Source organism: Drosophila suzukii (genome assembly GCF_043229965.1).
Source record: "Drosophila suzukii chromosome 2 unlocalized genomic scaffold, CBGP_Dsuzu_IsoJpt1.0 scf_2c, whole genome shotgun sequence".
Classification (NCBI taxonomy): Eukaryota; Metazoa; Arthropoda; class Insecta; order Diptera; family Drosophilidae; genus Drosophila; species Drosophila suzukii.
The window spans coordinates 35760679-35771461 of NW_027255896.1; the positions used below are offsets into that span (position 1 = coordinate 35760679).

Consider the following 10783-nt stretch of genomic DNA (forward strand, 5'->3'; position numbering starts at 1 on the left):
TTTTTTCCGACGGCTTTTCCGCGATCGGTTTTAGAATCCCTTACGGGCACAATTTAATGGGGTTTTCTGACTGGTTTTCCCCAGCTTAAAACAGAGTCGCCACAGGGTAAAATTATAACCTCGCAAAAAGAAAGATTACACCCTTCCGTCGTCCAGCGATTTTAACGTGCTGCGCGCCGATCGTAAGTCGCGTAAATACTGGTGGCCCTCTCCAAATCGCACTCCAATGAGAACTTCTAGTGCACTCAGCTGGATGAGATCCAAGGTGTTCCCGCCGGTCGAATATCGTAACTTTTCTTCTTTTGGTTATTTTTTTAGTTTTACAATCGCCGAGCCCCTATAAATCACATAGAGTGCTGCTGATCGGACCCTTTAGATCTTGTTTATTTATTTTTAACTCACCCAAATCATAGGACTCGGCGGGAATGACTAAATTCGGTCCCTTTTCCTTTTTAAAGTCTTCGCGAAATTAAACCACTTAAATTTTTGCGATGGTTTTCACGACTTAATCGGTGGAAGGTTGAAATGGAAAAGAACGCTAATGCCGCTTGCCAATGGCGGCAAACCCCTTAACAGCCGAAAAGAAAACCGCTCTCAGCAGAAAACAACTGACATTTCGCCCTGTTGACCTTATACGCTTTCTCTTACCCCTATTCCTAGTTTGGCAACCAACCCACAGATGGCGCCAGCTCCGATCTGTTCCCACTTGGCTACCAGCGCTACAGGTACTTCCTTAGCTCATCTGAGTACCGCGCTGAAAAACAGACCCGACGAAAAGCGTTAGCCGCGTATCTGCCTCTCGCTCACTCCTATGGTTAGCTCGCGGTTTTCGTCGATCTGAGTACTAGGCTTTAGCAATATAAAATCATATGGCGGTTCTATTAAAAAACAAGGAAGTACGCTATAGACAAGTACCTCGAGGCGAGATTGAAATGCACCCCCTATCCGTGATCTCAATATATGGTTATGTGGGCGGTAGACAGATTTAAGCTGTATGGGCGTTAGAGTGGGCGTGGCAAATTTTATTTTCAATCAATCGATAGGTATTGACTAATACATATCAGCAAAAATCTATTTCTAGCAGGTTTAGGCGGTTTGTGGGCGTAAGAGTGCGCGTGGCAAACTTTTTTTTTTGGGTCAATCGATAGGTATTGATGAGAACAATACACTTTAGTTGTAAACATATGTGAATATCTACTTAATAGTATTAAGTGTGAACATAATGTTATGCATTGTATTTTAGTGTGAAATTTCTGTTGTAAACATATATGCATATATATACTAAAGTAAACATATGTGAATATATACTAAATAGTATTAAGTGTGAACATAATGTTATATTTTGCATTGAATTTTAGTGTGTACTTACTAATGTAAATTTATATTATACATCGATGAGATAACAGATATCGATTACATGGTGAACTTGATTGTCGAGATAAATAGGCCACTTGTAATTGAAGAAGAAGAGAGAACACGCGGAACATTAAAAGAGAAGAAATAAAATCATTAAATTAAAAAGCATCGTTTACAATTCAGGTGTGGGGTGATTGTCCATAGCTTTCACATATAGTACCCATGTTGTATTCTGATATATTGAAGCAATCAAAGGAAGAGTTATTACAGCTATTGAGAGCCAACGAAGTGCATTTTGACGTCGGGGCTTCCATACACCAATTGCGCATTGCGGCAAACACTTTGTTCAAAATAAGCGACAAGCATGAGGCTGGCCCGGATGATGAACATGGTCAGGCACCTGCAAACAACATTGTGTTGCAAGATCAGGCTGTTGGCGGCAGCATAGTTTCGCGGCACCAGACAAGCAAAATCGTGTCTGAAGATCAAGCTGCGGGAGGTTACACCGACATACAAGACAAGATAGCCCATGCAGAACCTCTTATGCAGCACGTAGCTCAGATTGGACTGGATAAACGCACGTTTCGAGCTGATGTTTGTCGAGGAGTAGCGGGACTTCAAACAACGCTAAGCGACATAGAGCGGAACCAAGTTGCTACAAAAATGGCCGCAAAATTTTCACGGGGTGATATCGCGGATATAATGGCGGTAGTGGAGCCCTTTTCGGGAGAGGATGACATTCCTGTCAAATTATGGATTGAAGAGTTTGAAACTGCAAATGCAGTGTTGGGAGTACCACTCAATCGCTATTGGTTATATGCGAGGCGTCTTCTTATTGGACCAGCAAAAAGTTACTTCGCTTATCAAGGTGCTGCTGATTGGGATGCTATGCGAACTCCGATGATGGATGTTTTTGGACGTAAAAACACAAAACTGGAGATATGTGAGTAGCTCAGACGCCGTAAGAAAAAAAGTGAAACTGCATTTCAATACTTTATATCCATGTGTACTTTATATCACAATGGACCCATAGAGGTCTAAGTGTGGCGGGCTATAGTCCGACAGCCGCCCTAACCTAATCCATGTGCAGTACTGCACGCCAAGCTGAGTCGGAAGATCGTGATTTAATTAAGCACATTGTTGGCGGATTAAACGACACGAGTGGTATTAATGCGTTTCTTTATTTTTGCGAGAGTCTTGATCAATTGCGTCACCGTTTGATAGAGTATGATCAAATCCACTTATGACTGCCAAATTCTTACGCTGGTCGTGGTACTTCGAGCGTTCATGATATGAAGCTGTTGCTGACATAATTGGTAAACATTTTCTAAGTTTTAATATAAATGAACTTAGATGCACAGAATTTATAGTAATTAACGTTCTTTTTGATACCGGTAGCCCGGTTAGCTTCGTAAGAAAATCAAATTTGCCAAAAGATGTTACGTTAGCCAACCCATTCGCGAGTAAATACCGTAGAATTTATGGAAGAAATATGTTGCTATGCGGCGCAGTTAAATGCTATGTTAAGTTTAATTTGAAAGTTTATGAAATTGAAGTTTTTGTTGTTCACGATGATGTATTACCTGTTGCTATGATTCTTGTCAGAAACGCTTTTGACGCTTTACAATTACAATTAATCCAAAGAAACTCAGACTATGGAAAAATGTCAGTATTGGATAATAATAAATTTGATTTAACTACTTCTTGTGCATCTCTGTTTTATAATACAATAGACAATAAGATAAACATTGGTCAATTAATTACCGTGAATTCCCAAATTGAGCAGTGGATGAATGACATGGATTATTTGTGTGCAGGTTTTACAACAGAGTTGAATACAAATCTGTAATGCTGTAAGTTGATCTGTGAAAGTTATTGAAATGTTTTAAGTAGGAAATTAGCTGAACCTGTTTGCAAAATGAGTACAAAACTAATAAGTGATACTCCTTTTCATTTTCAGCCTAGACGGCTATCATATTTTGAACGAGATAAAGTTTCGAAAATAATTGAAGAGTTGTTACACGATAACATACTACGTTCGAGTAATTCACCATTTGCCTCCCCAATTGTATTAGTTTAAAAAAACCGGTGAAATCAGATTATGTGTTGATTACAGAAGCCTTAATAAGTGCACAGTTTGTGATAATTTCCCTTTGCCTTTAATAGAAGATTGTCTCGAGTATTTAGAGGGAAAGAATTGTTTTTGGTTATTTATTTAAAAAGTGGGTACCATCAAGTCGTTCTTAAAGAAAGTTCTATAAGGTATACATCTTTTGTAATGCCACAAGGACAGTTTGAGCATATGCGAATGCCATTTGGATTGCGAAATGGGCCGTCAGTATTTCAGCGATTTATTTCTAACAGTCTGATGGACTTGGTTAGAAATCGCAAAATTGTTGTTTACATGGACGATATAGTAGTAGTTACAAGAACAGTAGAGGAAAACTTTGAAATCTTGGTACAATTGCTGGAACGATTAGCAAAACTTCATTTAGAAATCAATTTTAAGAATTTTTAAGCAAGGTAATAGATTATTTAGGGTACAGTGTCAGCAATAAAGGGATTTTGCCTAATGATTCGCATTTAGAAGTTATACAAAATTATCCTGTTCCGAATAATACAAAGCAACTTTACTCTTGTTTAGGTATTTTCTGATAATTTCGTAGATTTGTTCCGTCTTATGCATGTACAGCCCGACCATTAGTTGAACTAATAAAGAAAGGAGGACCGTTCCCGATGGATAAAGAACAAATGAAAGTTTTTAAGGACTTAAGAAATCGTGTATCATCTCCGCCAATACTTTCAATATTTAACCCTAATCGTGAAACGGAATTACATACTGACGCAAGTTCTCGAGGTTTTGGAGCAGTTTTATTGCAGAGACAGAACGATGGCAAAATGAATCCAGTCTTTTATTATTCATTAAAGGCTTCGACAGCCGAATCAAGGTACCACAGTTTCGAGCTCGAAACACCTGCGATTATTTAAGCTCTTCGTCGTTTTAGAGTATATTTAGAACATATGCCCCTTAAAATTGTGACGGATGTCACAAACTGTTCGGAGCAGATTGCCAGCGCCTAGTCATGCGCGCATAGGTGTACGACGGCACCTGCAGCGCTCTGTGCTTATCTTTCGCCTTCTTTCTTATACCACTAAAGCTGTCGCTTATCTATTCAGCAACTACTTTGTAAGCCTGCATATGCCTATATGAAGATCTTGGAGCCAAGCTTTTTACACATTCACAGTCCGTCTGCCGTTCCGAATAAACGCTATACATTATAATATAACCTATTCGTGCGTTATTAATTATAACTATAAGGGTGGAATATTTGTTGTCTTCCCCATAAACATTTGATGACCCCGACGTGATAGCAGTTTTTATCGGAGTCTGCAGCTCGGTCTCGCGATTGTTTAATATAGTTTAAACAAACGCTTTGTTTCGCTGTCGTTATCGTGCATTCGGTCACAAACACACGAACATTCATATATATGTGCATATAAAAGTGCACACCCGGACGTTTGATTTTTTGTACATTTTGCGCTGTGAAAAAACACCAAAACTGTGTTGTGCAAACAATTCTTAACAAAGTGAATCGCATTTAATCTTTGTTAATAGCGCATATTACATATATATATGTACATATAGCCATACATACATTCGTTTGCCAGTTACATAATCCGCTGTTGCTAGGCAGGCAATTTATCGGCAAGAACAACAACAACCAAGTTAAAGGTTCCGTTGCATCTCGACGACGCTTGTTAACCTTCACGTTTTCGCGGCAAAGGGTATACGGTGTTTTGTGCCTCTAACGCGGTCGGACATTTTATTATATTTCATTTTCATTTCATTTTTTTTTCCTTTCTCGTGATTGAAAAATGTCTGATACGGAAAACTCGGTTCGGGCTCAAAATGAATCCACAAGTGACGTCGACTACTACCGAGTCAAAGCCCAATCTATTTTGCGGCAAATGAGCTCGATGAAATGCTATTTAAACGCTGATGCGGTTAATCAGTTTGACGAAGCTGATTTGCTGGCGCGAATGGAATGGATCAATTCCTTAAACCAGGCATTTGATTCTGCACAGACATCGTTGGAAAGACTGGATTTTGCAGAGATCTCGAGCGACCATCGGATTGAATTTGCTGAAGTCTTCATGGATGTGAAGGCGAAACTAAGCCGAGGCTTGGCGGCTCATCGCAAGTCACAATTGCCGGATTCAACCGCTGCAAATTCAACATCTATTGACATCACTAATAATGAGGATCTTTCTTTTCGATCTAGGAAGCCTCGGTTGCCAAATTTGGAAATTGCTCGTTTTCATGGCTCGTACTCTGAGTGGCCGGATTTTCTTGCGACTTTCACTACGGTCATCGGAAATGATGATGAGCTAAGCGACATTGAAAAATTACAATATTTGCGTTTGAGTTTGGGCGGCGTGGCTCTGGAAACCATACGCTCGCTCGAACCCTCGAACGCTAATTTTAAAATGGCTATGAATTTGCTGGTTAATCGATTTGATAATAAAGTTTTACACTTTCAGGCACATGTTCAGGAAATATTCGGTTTAAAGGGTGTCGAGAAGGAATCTTCGAAGGGTCTTCGGGAGCTGAGCGATTGCATGAATTCGTATCTGCGAGCAATTCGAACCCTGGCCAATACGCAACAAATTTTGGATGGACTTTTAATTCACGTCGTCACGCGGAAACTGGATCAGAGGACGCGGGAAAAATGAGAAGAGGATTTGTCAATCACTGAGCTGTCTACCTGGGATGCTATGGAGTCGTTTTTGGAAAAGATGTGCAGGATGATGGAAAACTTGGATCAAGCCTTGGTAACTCAAACACCAGGCCAGCAGGTGGGAAAAAACTTGCACAAATATAACCAAAATACACTTATTGCATCTGCTACTAACTCAAATCATTTGACATGCTTATTTTGCGATGCACGGGATCATTATTTGCCAAAGTGTTCTCGATTTTTAAATTTGAGTCCGAATCTTCAATATAGAGAAGCAAAGAAGTTGCACCTTTGCCTCAACTGTTTGCGCAAGGGGCATAGTTTGCAGCAATGCAAGTCGACTCACTGCAAGTATTGTCGCATGAAGCACCATTCATTATTACACATGAACCATGACCCATCCGCAACATGAACCTCATTTTCATCTCCATCATGCGACCCATCCTCGAGCTCTCAGCCATTACCATCTACTTCATCAGCAATAGTATCATGTTCGCATACATCATCGCATCCTGATCATCATTTACCAAGCCCTCCACCCAAAACCTTAAATATTTTGCCGATCGACTACGTGTTGCTTCCAACTGCTATTATCTACGTCAGAAATAGAATTGGAGCATTTATGCCTTGCCGAGCAATTTTAGATTCGGCCTCCCAGCTAAACTTCATAACCTCTCGCTTAGCTAGCCAACTAAACTTGAATCACAGAAGATCGCAAACGTCGATTTCTGGGATTGGAGAATCTTCCACGATCTCTGATAAGACTGTCGATATTCTTGTGCAATCACGGGATGCAAGCTATCGTGCGGCATTCACAGCGGTTGTGACTCACAGCATTACTGATTATCAACCCCATTTCAATATAAATGCAACATCGTGGAGGATACCGCAAAACATTTCCCTCGCTGACCCTAATTTCAATCAATCACAACGAATTGACCTTTTACTCGGCTCTGGGTTGTTTTTCGAAATAATTTCTATGAGACAAATTCATTTGGATAGGGCTTTGCCAACTCTTCAGAACACCAAGCTTGGTTGGATAGTCTCTGGAGGGTTATCTTCGAACATGCCAACTCATAAATCGGTTTTACAAGCCAGCAGCAAGGACCCAGCTGATCATTCCGATGGCACATTTTCCGCCATTGTAAAGCGATTTTGGGAAATTGAGGACTTCACTTCGTCTAAGCCATCTTTATTGCCGGAAGACTTGCGATGTGAGCAACTTTTTACTGAAAATTGCATTCGACTTGGAAACGCCCAATACTCTGTTCGTCTCTTGACCACTTCCGGATTCGAATCTTTAGGTGATTCTTATTGCATGGCTCGTCGTCGTTTCAAGAGTTTGGAAGCTAAATTAGATAGAAACCCAGCCGTGAAGGCTCAGTACTCAGCATTTTTGAGGGAGTATATCGATCTAGGTCACATGTCTCTTGTAACTAAGGAACCGCCAGAAACACAATTCTTTTTGCCCCATCATTGCGTACATAAGCAGGAGAGCACGAGTACGAAGCTTCGTGTCGTTTTTGATGGATCTGCCAAATCAACTTCTGGTAGCTCTCTGAACGACTTACTTCTGGCAGGACCAACAATTCAACAAAAAATCTTCAATATACTGCTTCGCTTTCGATTTTTTAAAGTTGCCCTTTGTGGAGATATCTGCAAGATGTACCGTTACGTGCGTGTCTCGTACCCGGATGATATCTTGCAGTGCATCGTTTGGAGAGAGAGCTCCAGGGAAGAGTTGAGTGTTTTTAAATTGAACACGGTGACTTATGGAACCAAGCCAGCTGCCTTCTTGGCTATAAGGGCCATGCATCAACTCTCTTAAGTTGAGGAGGAATCATTTCCTATTGGAGCAAAAATTGTTCGTAGAGATTTCTATGTGGATGATTTAACATCTGGTGGGGACTCAGTTGAGGAGGTGAGAGAAATTCGTCGTCAGGTGAAGGAACTACTGTCGCGAGGCCACTTTCCAATTCGCAAATGGTGTTCGAATGAGTCAGCAGCCCTAGAAGGAGAGTCTGAGTGCGACAAGGAGCAGTTAATCAAATTTCACGATGGATCGGATGTCGCCAAGGCATTGGGACTAGTCTGGGATCCATCTTCTGATCAGCTCCTATTTCATTTTTCTCAACTGCCAACCAATCAACGACCCACTAAGCGGGTTGCCTTGTCGACGATTGCCAAATTCTATGATCCACTCGGTTTAATAACTCCTATTATCACAAAATCTAAGATTTTTCTGCAATCTCTATGGAGTGCGAACGTGGATTGGGATGATGCACTGCCAGAGCCCATTCTTTCGTCATGGGGGGAGTTGACCTCACAGTTATCGGTCGTACAGAACTTAAAATTCCCACGATTCGCACTGCAACAAAGGGCTTCCGTTGAGTTGCATGGATTCTGCGATGCTAGCATGTCAGCTTATGGAGCGTGTCTATACTTGCGATCGGAGACCAATGGAGAATCGAAAGTCCATCTGCTCTGTGCCAAGTCAAGGGTAGCTCCATTGAAGGTCTTAACAATTCCAACATTAGAACTTTCCGCAGCGCTTTTATTGGCTGAGCTAATCGTAAACGCCAAGGAAGCCATAGATTTCGATTGCACCTTTCATTGCTGGTCGGACTCGTCCATTGTGTTGGCGTGGATTCGGCAACCTCCGAGGGAGTTTAACGTTTTCGTATCAAACAGAATCGCGAAAATTCAGGAGATGACGAAAGACATGTCTTGGCATCACGTTCCTACAAACTTGAACCCGGCAGACGTCGTGTCGCGAGGATGTACCCCAAGAGAATTGTTGGAACATTCCCTTTGGGCTAACGGGCCTCCATTCCTTCTGCAAAGCTCGTCAAATTGGCCGTCCCTGCTAGACTCAGTAAAGGATCTTCCAGAGCGCCGTTCTGTGGCTCTAATTGGGGCCGTTTGCATAGACAGTTCATCAAACTGCAAATTCCTCAACTCTTTCGATAAATTGCAGCGCGTATTTGCATACATTTATCGATTCATTTCAAATTGCAGAGCCAAATCTGCGCCGTTAAAAGGTCGACTTTCGGTGGGGGAGATGAACTCTGGATCTGTACTTCTTCTGAGGAGCATCCAACAGGTTAACTTGGCGAAGGAGTATGGATCTCTTAGCCAGGGCAAGCCGTTTCCACAGAAAAACAAGCTGGTTTCGCTTAGGCCTATACTCGGCTCCGATGGGTTACTTCGCGTGGGTGGAAGGCTTCAGAACGCAAACTTGGACTACGATACGAGGCATCCGATACTGTTGCCCAAGGATCATCGAGTCACCAAGGTGATCATCGTTTATTATCATGAGAAATATTTGCATGGAGGATCGCAGGCGCTGCTTGCCGCATTACGGCAAAGGTACTGGCCGATTGTAGCCCGCAAGTTCGTCGCCAGCGTTATCAACAAATGCGTCCGATGTTTCCGAATGAAGCCTGTTACTTGGGAGCACGTCATGGGTAGCCTTCCAGCAAATAGAGTGCAGCCTAATCCAGCTTTTCATACCACAGGAGTGGACTATTGTGGGCCATTCTATCATATGGCAGAGGCCAGAAACAAGGCACCCCACAAGTGCTATATCGCCGTCTTTGTCTGCTTTTCCACGAAGGCTGCTCATTTGGAAGTGGACCAGGATCTCACGACGGATTCTTTCATCGCAGCGCTGAGGAGATTCATCAGCCTTAGAGGCAGTCCGCGTACCATTTGGAGCGACAATGCTTCAAACTTTGTCGGTGCAAAGAGAGAGCTTGCCGAGCTGAAAGAGCTCTTTTTGAGCGAGCAGCACACAGCATCGATATCTTCCGTCTGTTTAGCTGATGGGATCGATTGGAAGTTCATCCCTCCGCGTGCCCCGCACTTCGGTGGTTTATGGGAGGCCGCTGTGAAGTCAGCTAAATTTTACTTTTACACAGTCGTCGGTGCATCCATCTTAGCCATCGATGAATTAAGAACTCTTGCATATGAGATTTCTGCCATCCTTAACTCCCGTCCACTCTGTCCAATTTCAGAAAATGCTGAAAGCCTTGAGGTGCTAACACCGGCGCATTTCCTGAAGAGTTCCAGCTACACTAAGTTTCCTGAGCCTGTCATTACTCATCTCCGCGAAGACCGCCTCAGCAGATGGCAGCGGGTTACCCAGATGCAGCATCTTTTCTGGAAAAGGTGGAGAGGCTAGTATTTGTCCCTACTTCAAGAGAGGAGCAAGTGGCGCGTCGAAACGTCTAACATCAAGGATGGACGCATAGTTTTGCTGAAGGAGGACAACGTTCCACCCTTGAGATGGCAGCTTGGATGCATCCAGGAAGTCATACCCGGCGGGGACGGAGTCATCAGAGTAGCTATGGTCCGCACAGCTACGGGTCTGATCAAGGGAGCCGTCGCCAAGCTAGCCGTTCTGCCCATCGATTCCGAGATAGTTGGAACCTTACCTCTTCCAACGGGGGGAGAATGTTCGGAGCAGATCGCCAGCGCCTAGTCATGCGCGCATAGGTGTACGACGGCACCTGCAGCGCTCTCTGCTTATCTTTCGCCTTCTTTCTTATACCACTAAAGCTGTCGCTTATCTATTCAGCAACTACTTTGTAAGCCGCATATGTCTATATGAAAATCTTGGAGCCAAGCTTTTTTCACATTCACAGTCCGTCTGCCGCTCCGAATAAACGCTATACATTTTAATATAA

At 42.6% G+C, this 10783-nt stretch overlaps 1 protein-coding gene across 2 annotated transcripts; it reads left to right on the top strand.

Annotated features, from left to right (window-relative positions):
* Window positions 1-1438: 1438 nt before the first annotated feature.
* LOC118878707 (uncharacterized) lies at window positions 1439-10783 on the top strand. 2 transcript variants are annotated; one of them, XM_070998449.1, is made up of 2 exons: window positions 1439-5558; window positions 5644-10783. In XM_070998449.1, exon 2 carries the CDS (start codon window positions 8512-8514, stop codon window positions 10276-10278), a length of 1767 nt encoding a protein of 588 aa, XP_070854550.1. In that variant the 5' UTR covers window positions 1439-5558; window positions 5644-8511; the 3' UTR covers window positions 10279-10783. The 2 variants fall into 2 exon arrangements, with proteins under 2 accessions (XP_070854550.1, XP_065724768.1); XM_065868696.2 differs by having other exon boundaries at window positions 1439-2299; window positions 2390-10783.